The 25,136-nt window shown below is 46.5% G+C and overlaps 1 protein-coding gene across 2 annotated transcripts in view; it reads left to right on the forward strand.

The window, feature by feature from the left end:
- Window positions 1-25,136, forward strand: part of DCAF12 (DDB1 and CUL4 associated factor 12) — a 269,091-nt gene that overhangs the window by 13,473 nt on the left and 230,482 nt on the right. For both annotated transcript variants that reach the window (XM_086960298.1, XM_086960299.1), the window contains exon 2: window positions 12,673-12,927. In XM_086960298.1, coding sequence (XP_086816424.1) covers window positions 12,673-12,927 — 255 coding nt within the window. The remainder of the gene's footprint in view (window positions 1-12,672; window positions 12,928-25,136) is intronic.

Below are 25,136 nucleotides of genomic sequence, written 5' to 3' on the forward strand. Positions count from 1 at the left end.
CCGTGCCGCCTCTGGCCCTGCTCTCTCTCTGACTCCCTTGTATCGCCCCCCATGACTCATGTTGCCTGTGGCCCTGCTCTCTGTGTGACTCCCTTGTACCCATCCCTATCTCCCTATGACCCGTGCCGCCTCTGGCCCTGCTCTCTATGTGACTCCCTTGTATCTCTATGTGACTCCCTTGTATCTCTCCCCGTGACTTTTGACTCTTCCGGCGCTGCTCTCCCCGTGACTCCCCTGCATCTCTCCCACCCTCGAGGCTTCTCTGGTCCTGCTCTCCCTGTCACTCCCCTGCATCTCTCCCACCCTCGCGGCTTCTCTGGTCCTGCTCTCCCTTGTGCCTCCCCTGTACCCTCGCTTGCTCCACCAATGGCTCCTGGGTCCTCCGTGCCTCCCTCCCTCCTCTATGCCGTCCTGTCTGCCCTCCGCCTCGTCTCTGCCTCGCTGTCCTCCTCCGGCCCGGAGCCTCCGCTGCCCCTGCCTTGGAATGATCCGGGCGGCGGCCGGCTTCGGGTCCCGAATTCTGGGTCGGTGTCTGCAGCCCCTACCCGGAGGAGCCGGCCGGCGGTGCCCTGGGTCTCCCGAGTGCAGGCATGGCTCACGGTAGGCACCTCGAGGCCCCCGTCAGTGGGAGGGTGGGCGGCGGCTCCGGCCAGGGCAGAGGGCAGTGTAAGGGGTGGTGGAGAGGTGGACCGCGGTCCGGGCTCTCGGGAATAGAGGAGCCCGCATAGTGCTGGACTGGAAAGAACCTGTGAAGTGGGGCCGCGGCCCCGGTCATAACGGCCCCGTCAGCAGGCGACGCTGCATGTGCCTGAACCTGTTTGTGTTTGAGTGTCCGAACCCCAGGTAACTGACACCAGGGCGGCGCCCACGCGAGACTGTCTCCAGTAGTGGCATCGCTTGCACCGCCCACGGAGGCAGCACCCAGGACCCCCGCAGCGGGCGCCATCCGAGCATCCCCCACCGTGTCCAGAGAGGGTACCATCCAGCCCGTCCACGAGGAGGGAAACTTTAAGAACGTCTACAACCCCCGCTGGGGCCGCCATCCCGCGCCTCTTCAACTGCATCCAGAGCTCCGTAGGGGCTCGAGGAAGCAAAACCTAGAGTATTTACAACACTAGCAGGACTTTCACTCCCAGCATCAACAGGGACACCTTTCCAAGGGGGCGCCATTCGAAGCATCAGTGAACCTCATCTCGAAGTGGCAGCTCCCAAGGCATCCTCGGGGCCTTCGCTCACAGCTTCCACGGTGTACAGGACACACCTGGAACACCATACGCAAGTGACGCCTCCCAAGGCATCCTCGGAGCCATCAGTCACAGTATCTATGGAGGACAGCATCCGCAGGGTGCACCATCCAGAGCATAAATAGGACAAGTCCAAGCCTTAGCGCATCTACAGGAGCCACGACCCAAAGCATTCACAGATGTCACCATATATACCAACACCTGGTGCCCTCATCCACAGGTGTTACCACTAATCTTAGGGCCTTGTGCACAACATTCAGTCGGGTAGCCTATCAGGCAGAAAGGAGAACATCCACAGCTGCAACATTTGAGCATCATCCACAGGGGCATCACTTAAAGCGTCCAAATTCACTGTGGGTATCACTCGGAGGGCACAATCCTCAAGGGCCTCTTTTGGACGCACACTCCCAGCATCCCCCGGTTGCATCAACTGCTCTCTTGGCGGAATCCATTGGATGTACAACCTGAGGCACAATCAACTGGGGCCAGCTTCTATAGGCATTAGTGGGGGCAACATACAAGGTTCTTCCTACAAACTCCGCAGGGGCATCACTCTAAGGTTTGGGTCACCAGCAGGAGCCTGCGTTCAGCCAGGACAGTCTCCGTTGGGGACAGTATACTTACCCACGTGGCTGAGTCCACACATTTGCCCATCTACAGGTGGCAGGTAACATCCACAGGACGGGCTACGTTTAGCACGTACATATTCTGTAGTGACCTTACAGGAGAACTCCAGTCTGCTTACACAGGAGCAGCTTGCAGAGAACCAACTGCGTATCCTCTGTTTATTATCCTGCATGGATTCTACCGGGGTCCAGCCATGTCTTCATGCCAAGAAGAGACTGGTCAGTCACAGTCGCGGCTGTCTGTCTGACATCCAACAAGGCCTGTTGTCACTGTTTACATTTATTGGCAATCGTTTATTCATTTTAATTTTTCAAAGCAGATAAAGATGAGTCTAGGGATTTGTTGTTCGTGGTAACATGATGGTACCTACTGAAGCATTGTAGTTGTACTACCAATATGTAGTTATTTTTCTGATATTGTTCCACCAAATTAGTGTGAGCGCATTCCTATTGGCCTACACTCTCGGCCAATCAGTTGAGTTTGTTCAATAAATAAATAAAAAGCCCAGGGAGACCTACGCATGCCTCTTGCTTACAGTCAAAATGATTTTGCATTACCACGATACATTTAGGTGTTCTCAAATTATAAGGACGATGAAGGTGTAATCTGCACATCATTCATACTATAAATGAAACGTACATTTTACTTTTGATATTAAAACATGGAAATTTCTAGCACAGAGCTGTAGAGAATTCTGCAGTGTTTATTCCAGAGGATGTGTTGTACAGTTTAGTAGACATCTGTTTAGGTTTCCATTTTAACACCTTAGTTCTGTAGTGGCTTTCTGCAATTCTAGTTGTGCCAGTAGTCGAGTGAATACTGGTTCGAGCCGTGATGAGCCTGCTTCGTGGCTCTCAAACATTAATTCTTGTCGGCCGAGTTTCACCTTTCATTTGTCTCCGAGGCATGAGTCTGTCTTCTCTGATTGAGCAAATAACTTTGGACTATTGGTTTTATTGGCCACCAACGTATGATAAACAGTTATCTTTCCGCTGATTCACACTATATCAGACTAAGTATTCTGCTTAATTGCAAATTAGATTAGGGCAATGGCTTGGTGGGCTCCTATACTACTCAGTATTTACTTATAAAGTTTTATATAGCGCAAACTTGATCCCGAAGGATATCAGAGCGCTTTACAATTATAGGGAAAGGTAACAAATCAAAACATGAGTCTAACATGGGGAGTATAATAGGCATTGAATCAAATAGTGCATACATAACAGCTCATTTATAAATCCTGAGTGAACGAGGAGTGGGCTATATGAAGAAGCATTGTGATATAAGTGGAGTAAGTGAAATAATCATATACAGCAAAAGAATAATGTCAAATGGGGCGTCTAATAGGCATTGAATCAAGTGGTGAACATCTAATAGATCATTTATACACCTGGGTGTACGAAGAATGGGTAAGACGATGAAACATAATGACTTAAGGGTAGTAAATACAATAATCATGTGCAGGAATAATAATCCCAAAAAATAAATACATAAATAATAATCATATACTGGAATAATGACCGATAATATAGTATGTCCGATGCGCTTAGGTCTAAAAATTGCCCCTCCTGTTAAGGTAAGAACTTATTCATGAGGAATCTTTTTGCTTCCAATTTGAAAGCAGCCTTGGAAGAGATCCTCCGAATTTCAGCCGGGCCACATTCTTAACACAAGCCTTGGCATTGGCAGTGCCAATACGTATGGCTTTAAAAGAATGTATGCTAATGTGTTAAAAACCTGGAAACTACTTTGCATTTCCTTTTTGTTATTTGCATACTTTAAGACACTCCAAGCCTGAAAGGGCACTTTTTGTGTGTGTATATATATGTGTGTGATATATAATTTTATTAAAAAACATAGAATGTTTAAAGCTAAATGTTAAGTTATAAAATTACCCTAAATCAAGCAATTAATACTTTTAGCAAAACAATTTATTTAATGTAGTATTAATAAATAGCATTGAATAATTTACAAATTACACTAATTTAACCCCTTCCACACTCATGACGAGCTGGGCTCGTCATGGTGTAGCCTCCTCGTACACTCATGACGAGCCCAGCTCGTCATAAAACAATGTAAAACAACAATTTGCAGCACAGATGGGGAAAACGCATAGCAGCCATGGAGTTAAGGTTAAGTTGATAAAGTAATTGCTATGCATTTTATAATTGAGTTGGCTGTATTTAATATTTTTCATTATTATAAACTAAAATGTAGAAATTTGACAATATCATCTCGTTTATATACATTTTCCAAGCGCCTTGAGACCCTCTGGGTGAGTAGTGCGCTATACAAATTTATACTTGACTTGAAAAAAGTGGTTTTGGGGGCTTAGTCACCCCAGCCCCCATTTAAGGCGGGGGTTTCTACCTTTTTAAGCAGGAAAACAATAATTTACAATTCAAGTCCTTTAAGTAATTTTATAAACTATACCTATTAATCAGAAATAGATTGAGGATGGAGGGGATTACAATTATATGTTGTACTAGGAACCCATATCGTTAAAACGGGACTAGAATTGTTACTAGAGAACCAATATTTTTGTGTGAGGTTGCCCTGTTCGAGGGCGTGTACACATGAGTCAATAAGAGGATCACTTTCCGACTGCTTACCCACGCACACAAATCACTCTACGACATAGGACCAGATTGCCTCAACTCTCGACTGTCCTTCTATACCCCCTCCCGCCAACTCCGCTCTTCCAGCCAAGCCTTCGCCACTGTACCTCGCATCAACAAGACCACCATGGGAGGCAGATCCTTTTCATACCTGGCTGCTAAAACATGGAACTCACTCCCCGCTTACCTTCGCCTCACTCAGAACCACCTGGCGTTCAGAAAGCTGCTTAAAACGTGGATATTTGATAAATAATCCTCCTCCCCTTACTAAGCGCCTTGAAACCCTCTGGGTATGTAGTGCGCTATACAAATTTTATGACTTGACTTGACTTGACATGAGTGGCATCATAGAACAAGCATTTGCAATGCAATGGTCTCGCATTTGCAAAATTTTAAGTTATTGGCATTGTAAATCACAATGTCTTTTATTTATCTGTTTTCAAAACCAACACATAGATAAAAGGTTTGTCATTTGCAATGCCAGTAGCTCAAAGTCTCGCAAATGCGAGACCTATTGCATTGTAATTGCTTGGTTTGTGAACTGTTCGTAAATTGTTGTTTCAGCACGGTGGTCACAAGTTATGTTGTGCCAAACCTTACCTGCGTTAGCTAGTAGTAAGCCATATTACGTGAAAATCCGTTCATGGGGTCAAAAATTATAGGCAAATAAAAATCCTCCAGTGTGTAAAAATAATTTCTGATAGAGACATCTAGCAGGAGATTCCTTAACTTAGATTATCCCCAGGCATGAGACTGGATCCGTAAATATTTTGCAGCAGCACCTCTGCGGACCGGGGGCGGTGCTACGCGACCCTGCCCTGACGTCGTCCTTGTACGTTACGTCAGCGAGGTCATATAAGTCCCTCCCGGCGCGCTGACGTCAGTTTCTTTCCTTTTCTGCGTTCAACGTCGATCCAGAGTGAGCTCCTCTGGCCTGTTTTCAGGCCCCATTTTCAATGCTTTGCGTCCGGAACAGTGTGCGATGCCTTCGGGTTTCAAATCTTGTGATTCTTGTTCGCGGCAGATGTCCGCGACAGACTTGCATCTTATTTGTATGTGGTGTCTGGGCGAGCATCATGACTCCACAGACTGACGCCTGCCACGTCTGAAGCCGAAGTCTCGACGGGAGCGCTATAAGAAGCTTCTCTCAGCACGGCTGTCCCAGGCAGTCATCTCGCCCCCCCCCCCCCGGCCTTGTCGTCGACTGCAGGTCCCTCTACAGTCCAGTTCCGCAGTCAATCGCCGTCTGGAGTCCGGGGCCATCGTTCTCCTCTTGGTAAGTCATTGACCTCATCTTCTTCTGTTTTCGGGGGCTCTGGTTCCCAGAACTTTCCAGATGTGCGCTTCCGACAGTCGTCCCCCCTCTAGCCACCCTTTCCGGGTGTGGAAGGGACTCTGGCCCACATGGAGGCCTATGCTACCTACGGCCTTGCAGGCCTCCCTTGGGTCCTCTCCTGTTCCTGGAACGTCCTCGGAACCTCCGCTTCTTGTGGGGTCTTCGACGGACTTGCAGCGGTTTCGCCCCCGGCGCCGATTGAGCCCTTGCCTCCCAGGAACATCGGCGAGGTGGTGTCGTCAGGCCACGTCCCGGCTGTGGTCCCCTCTGCTCTCCGCGTGGGGTCATTAGGGCGTGGCCCACCTGGGTCCCCCTCTTCGTCACACGGCGCCTCTGCTGTGCCGCATAGCCCCGCGGGGCTCCCTGTGGCGCCGCAGGTAGCCCCGCGGGGCTCCCTGTGGCACCGCAGGTGGTTGACCGTGCTCATAGCCCTGACTTGAGCACACCCCAGCCTTCTGAGCAGGCGGCCGCCGGTCCAGAGCTGGGGTCAGTGGCGTCCTTGCGCCGGAGGCTCGCCTCAACGGCTCCGCTCCTTTATCCGGAATCAGAGCTCGTTCTAATGAGGTGGAGCCAGCACCGGGGCGGCGCGGGAAGTTTACCTCACAAGCCCTGGCGACCTCTTCTTCAGAGGGGGAGCTTGTTATTGTTTCGGCGCCGACTCGACGCCGGAGGCTGCCAAGTCGGCGTCTGACGAGGCCCAATCGGCACAGACACGTGTAGTTTTGACTCCGTTCAGTGCCGCCCTTCCGCCCGGCGTTGCTGATGCTGCCAGGGCCCCCTTTGGAATTTGTGGAGACTCTTCAGGAGTTCCCCGATCCGGCAGGCTGTTCCCCTGCCCAGGAACCCCGTCAGGATCGTCATTCTTCCATGGAGCTTCCTTCAGTGTCTTGGGAGGGTCAGCCTACAACCCTCCCCCACTGATGAGCTGTTTTCCCCTGCTGAGGGCTACTGAGGCTGGTGAAGCTTTTTTAGGTTAGTCTCCTCAGCCACCCGCATCTTGAATATGCAAACCTCTACCCCCTTGTCGGTGGACCCCTTGCTGGAGGTCCTCCACCATGGGTCTGGCTATGTGGAGCCGCTTTTGCCTTTCGAGGCATCCCTCAATGATACCCTCTTGGGTACTTGGGTCAGACCTGCTTTATGGGATCCAGTGGTACGCTCAGTTTTGCACCGCCACTGGCCAGCTCCACCTGACCTGGATCTCTTTTTGTGCAACCTGATGTGCAGGGGTTTGTGTTGCAGACTTCCTGTCCTTCTCTGCCCCCTCTAACGCTTCCTCCCTCTCGGGAGTCCAGGTGGCTTGAATCCTGGGGCAGGAATGTATTTGCATCCACTATTGCAGCCCTTCGGTCTTTAAATACCGTGTGTGTTTTGGCTCGTTCTACTTCTACTCAGTGGGACTCTGCACAGTCTTTGCTTACTGCCACCTCCGAGGGTGCTCGCGCTGATCTTCTTCACTTCATTTGGGATGGCTGTGACATGGCGGAATTCACAATGCGTTCAGCCTTAGATACTGCAGATTCTTTGGGCCGAGCCATGGCAAGTTATGTTGCCTTACTGCGTCATGCTTGGCTGCGAGACAGTGTCTTCCCTGAAAATATCTAAACGTCTGGTTGACTTACCTTTGATGGGGTTTTGCTCTTTAATGCTCACGCCGGGTTGGCGGTTCACCGGCTGCTGGCGGGCTTTTGTCCTCTCTCTTTGGTCCCTTTTTAGGCCCGTCTTCTGTGATGCCCTTTAATTTTCGCATCCGTTAGATGCGCTCTATGTTTAACATAGGCAGTACGTTTTGTGTTTAACATGAGCAGTGAGCTTTGTCTTCTTTTTATGTGGTCAAGGGTGTTTACCCTTTTCTAGCATCTCTTGGATGCATTTTGCTTTGGCTTTAGACGGCCATACGTCACAGATTGCGGTGTCCTCTGCTTGTGGCTTTCAGCCGGTAGCTCAGCTCGGTAACGTCATTACGGCTCGAGACTATGTTCATGGGTTCGGTTCGTGGCTGTATTCTTTTTCACCTCACCTGGCTTTTTGCCCGAAGAGGTGCCCCCCATTGTCCGGGCTATACATACTCCATGTGGGGCACTTGTACGCTATTATATAGCCTTGCTTATCTCATCTGGGCCTGGAGATCATGTGAGCTCCATGCACCGATTGCAGGTCCGTTGTACAGTGTTCTATGCTCCTTGTCCCATCTGCTTTTACCATCGTTATCCACCTCTTTTGGAGGTTTCATAGTCTCCTCTTCAAAAACAGCTTTTACCGGCCTTTAATGTGCTAGGTATGGGCCAGCATATACTTTGTCTACTAACCACTTGTTTTCCTCTTCTTACGTCTCCGCCTCTTGTCGTGGTTGCATAGTTTGGACAAATATTTCCATGTGTGGGGAGCCTTTTTAGGTGGTTGCAAGTTGTCATGGATTCCTCTTTGCGTCCACTTCCTGGAGTAGTTTTCGAATTGTCATATGCTCTCTTTTTGGTGTTCAATGCTGTCCATGTCTCTTGGAGTGTTGGTCTTGGATCTGAAACTCTTGGTATAGCTCCACCTGTGGGACAGTTTTTCTGCTGACAGTGGTCATTGCTTACTGTCTAAGAGTCTATTTTATGGTTGTACCTTCCTTTGGCTTCATGCTGCCCAGCCGGGCGCTCTCTGTTCCGCCACTTTACGGTCTCTTTTGTCGTCATACCCTACCTGCCTTAGCGGTTTAAAGGTTGATGCATTTGCTCCTCCTTACTCTTTTGGGGTTGGGTGTGCGCTTGGAGTGCTTCTTGTCGTGCTGGCTGTTTAAAATGCATTGCTCAGGTTCTGGCTTGCCTTTGGGCTCTTGCTACCGGCACTCTTCCTTTATAACCTAGTCTGTTAGGCGCTGGTTGCATGTCTTCAAGTTCATTACAAGCTTGGGTTAATGCACTTTTCGTGCGCCAATTAGCGTAGAGTCTCTCCCTCTCCCCCTCTAACCCCCCCCTGGGAATCATACCACTGTACCTGTCATTTCTATACTGGTATGGTGTGGCGCCACTCTGACATGTTATCGGATACCTTCTATCCTCTGACTTCTGCTCTTAGAGCTGCTGGGGTTGCTGTCAGAGTGTTCTGCCGCAGTTGTTCCCCTTTATCCATCATCCTGTTTCCGGATCACATGTCTGGTGCTTTCTGTTGCTCTGTCGCAGACCTGCCTCCATTTTGGGGTATGGCTATGGTATCTATTCTAAGTTAAGGAATCTGCGGCTAGATTTCTCCATCAGATGTACGAGTTACTTAACTTCAATAAGGATGTATCTGGTAGAGACCTTGTCTAGCCGCAGATTCCTGAATGCCCACCCAGCATCCTCGTTCTGCGAGTACCTTTTCTGGTGGTTTTCCCCACTGGCCTCTTAAGTTGTCATTGGGTTTTATCTTCAGGGGGTTTGTTTGTTGCACTCCCCTGGGTGCTTTCATATACAGTTAACCTCTTCTGACTTCTTTTCTGTTATATGGTACCTTTGATTAATTCACAGGAAGGTTTGTTTTCCTTTCCAGTTCCCTTCCCTTCAGTCTGCTCTACAGCCTCGGAGTCCTGGTCTCCTCGTGGTCATCCTCTTTGAGGGTCGGTTGTGCTCTGTTTCCTACCTCATGTTTTTAGAAGAGAAAGGCCAGTCTTCTCATTCTCTCCTACAGTGGACTGTTGTTCTTTCTGTGTTTCGTTCTTACTGGACGACATGGTTCCACATGACACTTCAGTCTATTTCTATCTATTGTAATGATCTTCCCTTGTTGCACTCAGGAGGGAGCCTCCGCTTGTCCTGAGGGGCTCTTTCTCACAGCCTCCACTTATATGTGTAGGTGGTGTCTATTCTGTCTTTAGGATGTGTCTTCCAACATTCCCCCTTCTTTTTTTTACGGAATTTTAATTCCTTGCACACTGTTCCCATACTTTCACAGTTTTTAGTTGGTGGCTCTGCGTTGTGCAGCGGAAAAGTTTCTCCGAAGAAAACTGACGTCAGCGCACCGGGAGGGACTTATATGACCTGGCTGACTTCACGTACGAGGACGACGTCAGGGCGGGGTCGTGTAACGCCGTCCCCCGGCGCACAGAAGTGTCGCCGCTGCTGCTGCAAAAAATTCTGGATCTAGTCTCACGCCTGGGAATATTCTAAGTTAAGTAATCTGCGGCTAGACAACATCTCTACCAGATACATCGTTACCGAAGGTAAGTAACGCGATCATTTGTCAAGGTGACTAGCAAGGGAGTCAAGAATAGAAAGAAGTCTACAGGAACTGAAATGCTTAGCTCCCGCCTTGAGAAGGTGGCACCAGGCACTCTGGGGTTAATTTTAATTTAATTGTGGGTTTATATAGCGCTAGGAATCGACTCCCGGAGGAGTATCTCCGCGCTTCGACCGCTGGGGAACCCGTCCTGGCTCACCCTGAGAGATGGTCCCTAATGGGTATCTCTAAGGTGCGACCAAGCATCCCCGGCGGTCTGGGGGGGCCGTTGTGAAGATGAGGCAAGCTAATGCCCAGAGTTGCAGAGTGTGGTCCCTGACTGGAGTAGGCACCGAGGCGAGAATTATCGAGCCCGCTGACCCTGGTCCATGACCCTGCCGCGTCGGGAATCGAACCCTGGTCCCGGGCCGTCCTCTGCTTACGGGTCTGCCGCCTCTAACCAGTGAGCCACACCACTCCACTGAGCCACACCACTCCACAGTAAGCTACAGTTCAATATTATACCTCGGTCTGGCTGTAGAAGTCCCCTCTCTCTCTCTTCATGGACAAGCTCAGCTGGGAATGAACACACATGGTTCACAAATCTGCTGTGAGAGGAAACCCTGCATCAGAGCGCACACTCTCTGAAATTGGCACCCATGTTACACCTGCTGCCACAGAGACAGTCGGATGTCCATGGGTAAACAATGCGTCACCTTACAAACCACATACAGATGTGACTCCGGGTTCATCTGGGCCCTGCAGGGATGCTCGGGATGTGTAGGTGATATGCGAGACAGACATGACACATAGGACAGACGGCGGTATAACATCAACAATAAAAATGTAAATTAAAAAAACAATTGTACCACGAGCATTCCTCTGTGACATGAAATCCTACTTGAGGCCACTTTAAGCATAGTAGCTGAGCAGGAGGAGCCTAGGAACTGGATTATACGATCTTTAAAGTTCACAGCTTGAAATATAACAGAGGCAGCCTACTCGAAGCATCAACTCCATTAAAAGTGTAAAAAGCAACAAGCTGTCGCCACCCCATTGTGCGAAGAAAAAAAATAGGAAAGTGAAAGCGCGCCATGCGCGTTGTGCCTGCCTGCAGGGGGAAAACTCATTATGACAGCCGTCCTGCAAACTATCTAGTCCGGTTGGGCGGGGCCTAAAGGAGACAGGGCGGTCACCAAAAAGCCTCTCTTTCAATCGGAGGCCAGCGTTTACCATAAAAGATGACGCCGGCCAATAAAAAGGATGGGCGGAGCTTCCACTCCCGAAATCGCCTTGACAAGAATAAATCTCGCAGAGCGATCAGCGCATGCGCTGCAGCGCTAGGAGAGACCTAAAAAACATGATATGGTCAGCTAGGTATCGGGCGGTCACAAACAAATCAATCTGTTTTCACTGGCTTTGACCATTTGAATGATGGCATCATGAAAGACCTATGTGTGTGTGGTTTTTTAAAGTTTGAAATAAACCATGGATTCGCACATGAAGGGACAGTGCTATATTTGTTTTCTTCAAAGATGGATGCTAACTAAACAAAATTGCGGAGCTATTTCATTCTACAGGTTTTGATCAAAGGAAAATAATCCTATCTCGCTGTTTGTCCAATCAAAATAGTATGACTACAGAAAATACAGTGGTCTGTATTGTCTATCTACTGTTTTCATGTAATTATGTAGTCAAATATTTTCCTTTGCAGGGCCTTGCTTTGCTATATGTACGCTGAATATCAGCAAAAACCCAATGAACATAAAAAACCAGTGGCATTAATTTAGTAACTGGAGTTTAGCTTAATAAAACATTAAAGTGATCAGAGGCGTTATTTCAACCCCGCTGTAGAGTTTGAGAACATTTTTGCTCACCATAGAAAGGATTTCACATTTTTGTAATAAAAAGTTAAGTGTTTGATGCCAGTGTGGCAGGTAAAAAATATATTTATCAATGCTTTTTATCAACCAAAGGCCAGCTGTTAGGCATTTAGTCATAACAGTAGTCCGCTTTAGGGCTTAAGCGTTGTCAGTGGTCAGCCATAATGAATTTAGCCCCGTTACTAGCGTGCAGTTAGTGCTTCAGTTCTACCAGTGATCCTAGTGTATGATTTATCTCTGCCTTACCTCTCTGTCTTCAACCTCCTTATGTGTTGCGCTCCTTTAACTTTGCTTCCACTCTTTCCCACCTTCCTTCGTCATTCTTAACCCTTCTCGTTATAACATTTCTCCCAATCTCACGCCATCTCCCTCCTCCACCCACCCGCCCACCGCCTACATTTCTGTCCTGTCATCCAGATGCCTAAGATGACTACCTATTATGTCCTACCAATCAGCCAACCAAAACAGTTTGAGTGTTTTCGGGTAGCTTTTTCTATTCATAAGTTTTCCACCTCCTTCCCTGTTACCTTTTCTCTTGTCCCAGCGCTTTGAGGCAGCCTCAGTGCATACTGGCAACCAATATATGGCAGTATTTTGTTTACTTTGTGCCCTCTTGTGTTTCTGTATATAAGGTCAGATATAGAATACCATTGAAATGGAGCCTGTCCAAGCCATCTGTCGAATGATGGTCAAGTTTGTGAAGGAGAATTCTGTATGGTCCTATGGCTTATGCTACCGCTAACATGCATCACTTAGACACAGTATTTCAATGTGTTTTGCAGCATGGCTGGGACCACACTATCTATAAGAGGAAAAGACTCCCTCCTGTGAAGAAATCGTTGGTGTACTACCTGAAAAGCAGAGAAGTAAAAGTCCAGAGTGATTCCGGCTACCACAGAGTATTGTGTGGTTATGCAGCACAAAAGCTTCCAAGCCTCCTCCAGGAGAAAGAGTTCCAGCTTGGGACCCTGAATAAAGTGTTCGCATCTCAGTGGCTAAACCACCGACAAGTGGTTTGTGGAACAAAGTGCAATACAGTAAGTGTGTGTATGTTCATTTGTTTAAAAGTTTTTTTAAGTATCATTACTGGGTGAAATTCCATACGATAGAGGGCGCCTATTGCTTTTAGCGGACTGTAAGAAGGCTTCAATTCTTCCTAAGAAAGATATTTGGAAACATTTGTATGTACTAATAAGTTGTCTGTACGATTGTTATTTACTAATAGGAAAGCTACTGCTGTTATGTTCATATTAAGCCACCCACCCCCTTTAGTTTTTACTTTTAGACATCATCCCTCATGGAGAAAGAATTTGCAGGGTATTGTCAAAACAACTTGAGCCTGGTCCTTCCCTGATTCTAGTTCTTGTCCCCAAAATACAACTGCGTGTCATTTTGATGGGTTCTGCTTTAGGTAGTGTAATCCAAACCATTGATTGCAGACCTTTGAGAAATCCTGCATCCATAAACGCAAACGTATGTTGGCCATCGTCTTTCATTAGGTTTACTTTGCACAGGCTTGTCGGTCCATAAGCAGGTCAATGAATCTTTAAAGGCTTGATAGGGTTGATGTAATCTGCAAAACAGACAAATGGTCTGCGCTCTCCACTTTCTGCATTACCTTTACTTGGAATACTAGCTACAGAATACTTGCCAGGTTTTGAATGATCAGTCTAGGGTTGAGTTGGAATCTACTAGCGTTAAGAAAGGAAAGAGGACGTAGGGTGTATATGGGTACAGGCTACTCACTGTTAGGGCCTTTCCTTCATATGTGCCACCCCCCTTTCCATGGCGTATTCATTTCAAAGCATCGAGCCATTTGAGGATAAGGAAAATATTTGAGGAGATGCACACGTGGGTAGATGTTTGGAGCCATGGCCTATACAGATGGTGTGCTAAAGATTCATATTTGACAGCGCACTTTAGTATCTAATGGGATCAGGAAAGATACCCATATATAGGAAGGAAGAAAGCATGCAAAGATTAGGAGAAAGTAGTGTGTTTGTTTGTTACATAAATGTGTCAGTTATTTATATAGACTGAAAAAACCTTTGAGACAGTAGTTTTAGCTTTTTAATTTGAGAATAATTGTTACGAGCGCCAACAATCTAAATGCAAGTGTGTTTCTCAGGGGATACAAATCTGGGTTAGATTATGCATTCTAGTTTCAATGTCTGGGGTTTCCCACCTAGTTTGTGATTAATTTACATACTAATACCTACAGTATCGTAATTATACTTTCATCAGATTAAAATAATTTTTTAAAACATCTTGACAGCTGACTGTGAAGTATCAGATTTGCCAAAGTTAAATTATTTGTGGATGAAACCAGAGTTGCAAGAAATTGAACTATTACTTGTTTCTTAAATAAGCTATCCACACACCATCTAGGACTGCATCGTGCTAGGTAAACTTGAATATGGGATTTATTAGTGAATTATGTATGTACCAAAATGTCAAGAGATTATACATCACCCACACTCCAGGACGTTTAATGACAGTTACTGTTCCATTTAGTTATTATTTAGGAAAAGGCTAATATTTTCACAGCACAAATCCACACTTAACAGCTTGGTAACTTGAGTATTTCTCTGCCAAAATATTCTTGAATCAATAGTTGTACACTGTTTATCTTCAGGATTTTGGCTGGTAATAACACCCAATCAAAAACGTTAGCAATTGTGGCTTACACAATTTGAAAAATATAAATCTCTATAAATAATTTTTGCTACTGTAGAGTAAGAGTGTCAGATTTGTATTAATAGTTTTGCAGTTTGAATTTGGTATGGTCACACTTTTTGCTTTTTCTAGCAGTTGACTCTAGAATAATTTGTGAAGTGGGTGCACTCCACCTCCATCTCCTAACTTCTTAACCTCCCTTCACCAAAGAAATATACGTGAGGTCAATTACTTGCTTTTAATCTGCTAGATTCTGGTGTGGATTAGCACTTCATACTGTAGTGCAATCCAGTTTATTTGTGTACAGTGTTTTTAATAATGCCCATATCCCCAGCCATTTGGAAGTGCCTTGCCCGGCATAGACAGGGCTACCTGCGCCTTCTCTGGGTAGTACTTACCTGCCTCAACAGACCCTTTAATATTACCAAAGATCAGACCACCTATGCACCTTCTATAGCCTTGCTTGGCCTTCTGACCACGTGGAGTCCCATCACCCGACAGGAGATTGGTCTTTGGGCTCACCACCTTGGGGGATGTTTCAGAATGGTCAGCTGCTCCCCCCCTTTCCTGGGCTTGATCAAACACTTCTCTCTTGCCCTGTCTTGATGGAACACTATGGACAACATGAAGGTCAATTTATTTTTTACGCCTCACTGAAAGATGCCCTTAGGGTCACCTGGGTGAATCAGGATGCAATGCCACCCACCAGCTCTGCCAAGTCCTACATACCCTGGGTAGCGGCTGTAGAGTAATCGGTTGAAAGCTTCGACTCTGACTGACCAAGTGCAAACCTCTCTGCAATCATTGAGTGATACGTGGGCATAGAGGTAGGCGAGCAAACAAATTAACATGGCGAGGCGAGCCATAGCTTAGCCATGGGTCTGGTTTAGCTGTTGGAGCCCATGCACAAGCTAAGCCCGGAACATGTAATCTAAATCATACAAAAATCATTATCAATAAAGCTACGTCAAAATCCAAAAAAGTGCATTTCTTTAACATGTGGAAGCTTTGACATGAATAGTTTTTAAATATCAACTTAACACCTTTCCTGTCACCGCTCCCCACCTTGGGGATAGTGCCATTAGTGAGCCAAGGGCAAGATCGTTCTCATGACAAATGTCTTGGCTCAGTCATTTTGTCTTGTCAAGTGAACCCTGTATGTGGCCCAAATTCTTATAGATGAAAGCCTATTAAATCAAACACAATATATTTTTTAATAACTGGTATTCTGAACTCACATATTTAAAGGTGCCTTCATATGGGATGGTCAAAAAAAGGAGGTTTGGTAAAATAAAATAGTTGCCCAACACATTACTTCCTTTAGTGGGCCCCTTGATTAATGCAGGTTTTCTAGTTTCACTTTGTGTAAATCAGCCAAGTAATGGGTATTTATTTGTCTCTCCTTTTTAGGTCTCGACTAGGCAGTGCATGCGCTGTCTCTTCGAGACATGCTGTATCTACAATGTGGGCTTCCTCCCACCTTTTTGATTGGTCCCTTTTAGTGCCCTTTGAAAATGGCTGCTTTTGTTTGGTGAATTGCCTAATAAGTTTCTCCTTTTGATGTTTTGGAATCTCATGAGGATTGTCTGTTATGATATATATATATATGCACCATGGATATTGTGCTGGATAACCAAACACTTATAAGGTCCCAAAGGCGAGACCTATTGGCTATGCTTTTTTTTAATCGTAAAATCGGTTGCGAGGGCAGGTATTTACATTCAGGTAAAAATCTTTAATTTAAATTGCTGATGAACTAACATTTTTTTATTTATTAACAAAAAAATGGGCATGCTACTGACCTGAAAAATGCGCCCCACATCCTCGTACATTAGTTTTACGGTGGGCTCAACTCCCACTGTGCAAGATCAACTGTGAAATCGAACACCCTGCAACCACCCCCGTTGCTGGAAGACTTGCAGAGTAGCACAACAAGATTGCTATGTCCTGGAGACAAAAGCTGCTGTTTTGGCTCTCTTTTGCAAACTCAGCCCAAGGACTGCACAATCAATTGGTGCAGGTCATGTGAAAAATGCTGCAGAGGCCCAAGAAAATGAAAGAAGCACCACTTGTGTCGAGGCAAAGCCCCCATGAGTACTGGTATCCTCCTTGTCCGAGGAGAAGTCCCTGCACTCAAGGAGACAACATTAAATACTGCTGGTACTCAGTACCGGTAAGTACCGGCCCATTTAAAGCACTGGTTTTAGCCAACAGGAACTCATTACAAACAAAAGATGCGCTGGTTGTTCCGTGTACTTAATATACCATCTAGACAGAGGTGCCAAACATTCACCGCATTCCAGAAAAGTGGGGGCTCACGTTAATTAGATGCATTTAGTGGTTAGTATGTTGTGTGGCCTTTCTCAAAATCTGGCACGGATTTAGCACTCCTGAGTCTACGAAAGATCACCCTGATCTATGAGAATATGGCTGCCACTGTTGGACAGACCAAAGAGCTTGGCAGGCAGTTTCAGTCTCAAAAGGAGCTCAGGCCACAATTCACTGTGTGCAACCAAAGCAGAAGTGAAAGAGCTCATTAGGCTTACACGTCTGCTCTTCTTACGGCTGGCCCCTCAGTCCCTGTGACCAGGTCACTCTATTTCAGGCAGATGCCTGCACCTGAAGGGTGCCTAGAGGGACCCGAAAAGTAAACTGCTGAGGCCCGGATGTGAGGTGGTGTCCTGGAAGGGACAAACAAAAGAAGAGGCGCGATTGGACTGGACGTATACCAGGTTCGAGTCTTGGCATCATCTCACCATCCTGAAATTGCGGGAAAATCACTTAATCTCGCACTGCCTGAAAAAATAAAAACAAAATGATTGCATCCCAAAATGATTATGTGCTTGTATAATGTGACAGGCCCTCATGTAAAGAGCACCAATCCTTTTGGGTGGAGTTTGCACCATTTAACCCCTTCCATGCTCATGACGAGCTCAGCTCGTCATGCGGCACAGTGGAGCTGTGCTGATGACGAGCTGAGCTCGTCATAAATAAAGCAAAATGACACTTTCCAGCACAGGAGGGGAAAATGCACAGCAGCGATGTGGTTAAAAACTGCAAAAAATAAGCACCCTTTCTCGTTCGCCTTTCCAGCATAACCAACACTGTAAAGCGCTCTGAAACCTTACTGTCAAGAAGCGCTATTAGAAGAACAATAGATAAATACTCATCCTCTCCAGCAGTGTTGGTAATCTCTGCCGACCAACCAAGCATTGAATGGGTGCAAGTTCGGCCCTTCTTCCGGCCGCCGACCACTGCTCTCTCCCAGGCAGGGCCGTGGCACACAGCTGCTTGTTGCCTTCTTCGCACCTCCACTGCCGAATGTCAGAAGATCTGAAACCCGCTGGTTGTTATGTCATGCACCAGAAGCCAGTTCTTTTGGAGCGCTGCCCACTCTACTGAACTAACTTTAAAAGAATTATTGTATTTTTACCTTAAGTTCTGTGTTCCAATTGTATTTAACTTGCTGCTGAATAAACCGCAACAACCCTCTAAACAACTTACAAGCGTACCCATAGGTTCTACTAATCAAACCATTGTTGCTGAACCCTTCTGCTGAAGCCTCATTTTCTATTACTCCTCAATTTTCCGGATGGTGTTTACATAAACCCATTATCTGACGTACACCATCTGTTCATATGCTCTCAATTTGTAGTACTGAAATCATGCACCAAGACACATCAAATTCACGAGAGACAAGTAGTTAATTTGTGCTAGTGACTGCGAGGTCACCCCGCCGGCACTTTTTTTTAGTGACCGGGCGACATTCTTTTTCTTCTGTGCAAACTGGTCCTGCTGGTCTTAGTCCACCGTAAGTAATGTGGAAAATTTCCAGGGCAATGGTGCCACATGCACCTAGGTTGTCTTTCTGAAGGGAAAAAGAGATGAACCAATCAAAGGGAGATCGGACACTAAAAAGTAAAAAAACGTACGATGTCACAAGACGTACCATTAGAAAATACTAAGAACACAGTCTGTATCTTAGTTATCTATCACTGAGAATGTAAATATACATGGTAAACAAACACATCTGAAGTATATAAGCAAACAAGGGCTATGACAAGCTTTTAAAACGAGTAGCATTGCCTTTCTAAGTGTTAGTTGCCAGCGCTAATTGCCCGGGGCTGTGCACTCAAGTGGTCGCCAGCTCTGCTGGTTTCCTCTGAAGTAATGGTTCTAAGGAGACACTGCTGATGAGGAGGGAGTAGGAGAAGAGAGTGAGTAGGGGAGGGTATTCACGCGCGCGCTTCTGCGCGTAATAGCAAGCTGGTGGCTGGCAAAAGCCTGTGGGTAGCACTTTTTAAACCAGCTACTAAATTTCTCGCCAGACAGCGTATGCGCAGGCTCCAGCGAGACCTAAAAAAGCACAGGCACCTGTCTTACTGAGCGTTTTAATTGATGGGCGCAGGGAAATTCAGGGCCAAACATAGCCAACAGTTCCCTGAGGCCGCTCTTCACCATACGATCCGTCACTGCCTCTCGGGCTCTGCAGGCGGGCCCAATGGTGGAGGGGCCACTCTGCAGGCTTGTTTCGTTTGCTCTCAGAAGCCATTTATAATTCACTACATTTGTGAAGAGTACAGTTGAGGTTTGTGGGGGTAGGGCATTTGAGAGAACGGGTCTCCCCGATGCAAACAAAAATTTCAAAAGAACAAGGAAATGACGAACGAGCATGGACGTCGGTAGTCGTGTTTCATGTAGACCCCGGGGAATTCCTTGTTAGAACTTATTAAAAAAAAATTCCTCTTGTGCAGGTTTGTGCGATTCCAAATTTCTGAAATGCTGTTATGACAACATTTTTCCTACTTTACCCACTGTAGTCATTCTCTCCTCCTACAGCACCCTTTCTTTCCTCTTTAATTCTTGCCCTACTCTTCCATTAAACTACTCCTCCCCCCCCCCCCCCAACCCCCTCCTTCATTACGCAGACTCCGCCTGCCCACCTCCTCTTTGCCTTCTCGCTCCATGCAGGTACTGCAGACATCGTGACAGCCGGTGGTGACAAACCAAAGCATTATTTGCTAAAAGTTAAAATTTTATTTTGACATTTTAATTACCTGCAGTGGAAGAACAGGAATTGGGAACACACACAACGCTCACTAAGTGAAAAATCGTACCACCTTTTTTGTTAGAGGGCTCCTCTCATCAGAAGGCTTCAAGGGCTTTTATGGGGCGAGGGGAGTCTGGCAGTTGGAGGAAATGCTGTTCTCTGGGATCATGAAGACTCCATGCCTGGTCTCAGGAACTGGTCATAGGTGTGGTGCTCACATTACTGCCGTAGCAACTCCTCTCCAGCGGCAGACTGGAAGTCTTCCTTAATTCCAAGGTGTATTCAAGGTGGTGTGGGATTGGTGGACTGCAGACTAGTATTGGCTGCCACATGTCCCTTCCCATCCAGCCCTGTTCCTCCCTGTCTTGTCATGACTGACGCCTCCCCTTCTTCTAGTCCTTCTCCCTCACCCCCAGTACTCTCTTTCCATCACACACACATCAGCCCTGTTTTCCCTCTCCCAATCCTATCTCCCTTTATTTCCTTCTCCCAATCTCACTGCTCATTACCCCCAGTCCTGCTCCCTTACTTCCTTTTCTAAAACTTTCTGCTCCAATACTGCACCATATTTCCTCCTTCCAGTACTACTGTTATGTTCAGATTTGTAAGGTGCACATATCACCCAGTAGGTGTCCTGTAGCCCTAATGGAGGTACCGGGTATTGTTTTTTGTTGAATTTGTTGCAAAAATCTAGGCTGGATCTCGTGGAGGTATGATGGGTGCTACTATTGTCAATTCACATCTCCGAATACTGCTGTCCCATTCCCCTCCCAAAGCCACTGCCCCATTCCTTCTTCAGTCATTCTGCTCTAATCCCTCCTCCCTGTACTACGGTCTTATACCTTCATCCCAGTCTTTCTGCCCTATACCCGCTTCTCGATACTACTGTCCAATTCCTCCTAGTACTGCTTCCCATTTCCTTCCTTTCTATACTGCTTTCTATTTCCTTCCTTTCTATACTGCTTCGTCATTTCCGCCTCTCACTCCTACCATGTGTGAGTTTGTGAAAATTAACTGACATTTTTACACGGGCTTCTCCAGTGCCAGCTGTTCATGGTCAATAGAACTGAAGCAAAAGTCTTTAACACTTTAACTACTTCTCAATACAATATTATATTGTGCCTAGTACTGTTCAGTCACTGGGCGAATGTCTCCTTCACTGTCCCTTTACCTTGACTTACATTAGTACACACTGTGTTTTGTAAATAACAATTTCCCATATTAATTAAGTTGGACCCAGCACATAAAATGTCAAAACGTCTTTCTTGTAGAACATTGCGAAAGAGAAGGTAGGCAACTGTTTTTTTGGTAAAAATCTCTGCTGCCTCTTGTCTTAAGTGTAAAGAGTGAGAGGATCAGCACCTCAATGACAGAAAATAAATTTATTAGCAAAGCAAACGGAGCTCCAGATTATCACAGGTCTTCAGTGAGACTCATTATTTGCTATTCAACTACAGACACAACAGAAAAACCTTTTAAAATGTTGTTTGCTCAGATTAAGTGTCTGCTATAGCTCTTCAATCACTGGAGGCACAGCACCCAGGATAATGTGCTGCATGGCTATACACTTAAAAGGTCCAAAAGGCAATGCGTGGTATCTTAACTATTAATGCTTTATTTTGTACCTCTTTGTGGATGAGGTTAGAGTGAGGGTGTAGGCAAAAGCCACATGAAAGCTCAGCTTGTTATGGGCGCACGGTTGGGAAATATTGCTCTCTTGATTGACCGACTCGCCCCTGGGCCCACTGAGTACGCATCTGGGGCTACCAGCTTCTCACCCGCCCCTTAATAATTTTGGCCCACCCAATCAGGCTGTTGCTAACCCCTGATTGTGACCCAGAGCCTGCTTTCGGTGGCATTACCCACCATTGATCACCCCAACAATCTCTGGAATTCCTCTTCCTATCTTCCTGACCTCAGCACACCAGAGATCCACCCTCACTACTGCAACCCCCTACCTTAGCACCCTTTTCGCTTACCAGCTCTACTGTTTGGATCACACAGACAGTCTTTAATAGGTTGCTATAATCCTCAGAGGAACTCCACTTCCCTTTCATTGTTGCTTCCTCTTAACTGACCCACAGCTTAGCCTCACCCGGCCAACACCTGTCTCTCTAGGACCTGTCGTCACCTAGGACTGGATGCCAGTGGGAGGGCTAGCCAATGAGCGAGCTAACTACTCTTCCTGGATGATAATTTTTCTTTTAACATTTGTGAACCGGGGGTGGTCGGGGAGATGGCTTGGCCGCGAGAGAAGATGGCAGCCTCTTAGCATAGCTCCGTCTGACAAGTGATAGAACCCCAGGATCCGTCCATTATTCGTCCCCAAAATAAGGCATTGAGTTTGGCAACACCAAAGTAGAGGTCAGGAGTTAATGGAGCTGTTTCACTCCTCAGTGCATCGGGAGAGCAACTAGTGCTAACCTGGCCAGACGCAACGGTGTGAAATGCGTAGTAGAGGTGGGCCACAGCGTGATCCGGACCACGAGTGAGCACTGACGCAGCATACGGCATAGATGCCCATGAGTCAGGAAGGAGACAGTAAGGTGTCGTGCCAGAGCCCTTAAAAATAATTAGAATAAGCAGGTGCGGAGGTCTGTACTGGGTGCCACACACACCTGATCCGATCTCGCACATTCCAGGAAGCTGAGAGGGAGGCCAGGCCATCAGTTGACTTGTGCCTGGTCTCCACAGCAAATTTAAGTGCGACTGGACAGGTGGGTTGCCGATCACATCCGCACCCAAAGAGAGTGTTTGCGGCTACGAGGGTAAGAGCTCTGGAGCACCGGAAGATTCTAATCGAGTGTGACCGGCCTGATGGGGACCCAGGTGAAGGCAGTTGCCAGCGCAGTGAATGAAGAAGCGGGTGGCCGAGCACGAAGGGACAACCGACCCTGGGCCTGATTAGGCAAGTAACCTGATTGCACCAGAGATGGCTAGACGGCCACCCACAATAGTGCAGGGACGTGCCTAAGCCCACAGAAAGCAAGGGAAATAAGGCCCAGTGAAGGTGCGCAAAGGGAGGAATACCAAGAAAGAAATTAACAGGGGGCAAAACACCATGGCTGTCCGGAAGTTTCATCGCAGAGGTCTAGGGGAATGATTACATGTAGGAGTTCAGCCCAACTGAGGTAGCCAGTAAAGATTCTTTGCCCCCACCACCAGTTAAGAGACAGTTCATTGCCACCAGATGATCAACATTATAGGGTAGGAACTACAAGATCGTTTGGTGTTGAGGCAGGGTGCGGGAGACATCCTAATGGTCCGCTGTGGGCAGAATGGGAAAACCCGGAAGTGTGGGAGTCCCCCACACCAACAAGATTGACAGCTATGCAGTCCCCAGGACCCCTGCAGTGCCACAAGAAGAGGAAATTACGGAGCCTTCATTGGGAGCAATTATGCAGAGTATCCGAGATCTAAAGGGACACTAGAGCCCAAAAATGTAGCGGTACAGATCGAGGCTATGCAGATCAGAGCAGATCTCCACAAACTCTCAGAAAGTCACGACAGCGGAGACAAATATAAATCTGCTTCAGTGCCTGGAAGCTCCAGTCCAGACACTTACTCAACAGGCCACTGAAATGGTGGCGAAACTTGAAGATCAGGAAGGAAGGGCAAGAAGGAATATCACGGTGGTGGGGGTGCCAGAAGGGGGAGAGGGGCCCATTATTGATCTCTTTTTGGAAGACTTTATTGTGAACGTATTGAAGCTCAAAAGACTTCAAATGTTTCTCGTTTGAAAGGGGACATCGTGCACCAGTACCACACCCGGGACCCCCGTAGACAATCTTCGGAAGTTTTTAATTCTCGAGTCCTCCAGGCCGCCAGATCGATGAGAGAGATACATTTTGAAAACGCCCAGATCTGTTTTTTCCCAGATTTCACACTACACGTGCAGGCTAGAATCTCTGGTGACGCAGTGATGGACGCACTGTGTAAATATTTATCAAGGACCCCCTGAGTACATGGAAATGAAGTTCCTAGACCAGGGAAAAGCAAATAATTTGATATGTATCAATCTAGGCAACAGAACGTAATAAGTGGTCGAAATGAACTGAGCTAAAACATAGGTTGTTTGTAAAAAAGGGGTAGTTCAATTTTATTCATAAATTCTTTTTAAAAAACACATTAAAATAATAATACATATTCACAAATTGTATGCGACATAATAAATCAACAATACACAGCAACACTTTAAGAGAGAAGGACAAATAATCCAACAAATGAAGGTTATATAAAATGAACACAATTTTTAAGAGAGAAAGGTGTGGCTAAAATAATCTTATTTTAGCCACACCTTTCTCTCTTAAAAATTGTGTTCATTTTATATAACCTTCATTTGTTGGATTATTTGTCCTTCTCTCTTAAAGTGTTGCTGTGTATTGTTGATTTATTATGTCGCATACAATTTGTGAATATGTATTATTATTTTAATGTGTTTTTTAAAAAGAATTTATGAATAAAATTGAACTACCCCTTTTTTACAAACAACCTATGTTTTAGCTCAGTTCATTTCGACCACTTATTACGTTCTGTTGCCTAGATTGATACATATCAAATTATTTAGCAGTGATGGACGCACGCCATAGAAGAGCAACATAGGCTACGGCTCCGTCAGAAGGAATTACGGGAGCTGCTGGAAGACAGCGCCAAGGCCCAGACGTTGGGCATACAGCACATGTACAAGGCTGGGGACAAGGCAAATAAACTGTTAGCTTGGTTAGATAAGAGGAGGATGATTGACAAATGGGTTCCCGGACTGGTGGATGAAGATGGCCATAGATACGTCACTGGGAAGGAAGTGTTGGAGAAATTTGCAACCTACTATGAGAAAATATATGCTTCCTCGTCCACGAAAACAGAGCAAGACTGTAGTGACTTCTTACAGGACATTACCTTGCCACGACTGTCAGAGTAAGACTGAGAGATGTTAGAGGGAGACTTAACGATCGAAGAGATGAAGCCAGCGCCCAGTTCACTGCTGTCGGGTAAAGCAACGGGACCTAACGGTCTCCCTGTGGAGATGTACAAATGCATGTTGGGAGAGACAGCAGACCACCTGTTAAGCATGCTGAAAGAGGCTAAAAGAGAAGTAATACTCCCACCCCCTGCCCCTCGGTCAGAGGTTGGCGGTAATAGCCGTAATACCAAAGATGGTAAACCACCCTCAATCTGTAGTTCATACAGACCAATTTTCCCTGCTTAACTACGAAGTAAAAGTCCTAGGGAAACTTCTGCGCCTGGGTTTTGTGATTACCTGCTCGTACACCTGGATCAATCAGGGTTTATTCCTCTTAGGGGAACTAGACAAAACCTACATAAGTTGTTTGTGGTCCTTCATCTTACCGAGGCTATCTCCGATCAGGTCGCGCTCCTATCCTTGCACTCCAGAATGGCCTTCGACAGTGTAAAATGGAGATACGGCTTTGCAGTGTTGTGTAGGTTCGGCTTTGGACCAGGTTTTGAGGGGTGGGTTAGGCTGCTGTATCAGCCGTTGGCCAGGGTAGGAGTCAACGCCAC

Source organism: Lissotriton vulgaris, chromosome 3_1, assembly GCF_964263255.1.
Source record: "Lissotriton vulgaris chromosome 3_1, aLisVul1.2, whole genome shotgun sequence".
NCBI lineage: Eukaryota > Metazoa > Chordata > Amphibia > Caudata > Salamandridae > Lissotriton > Lissotriton vulgaris.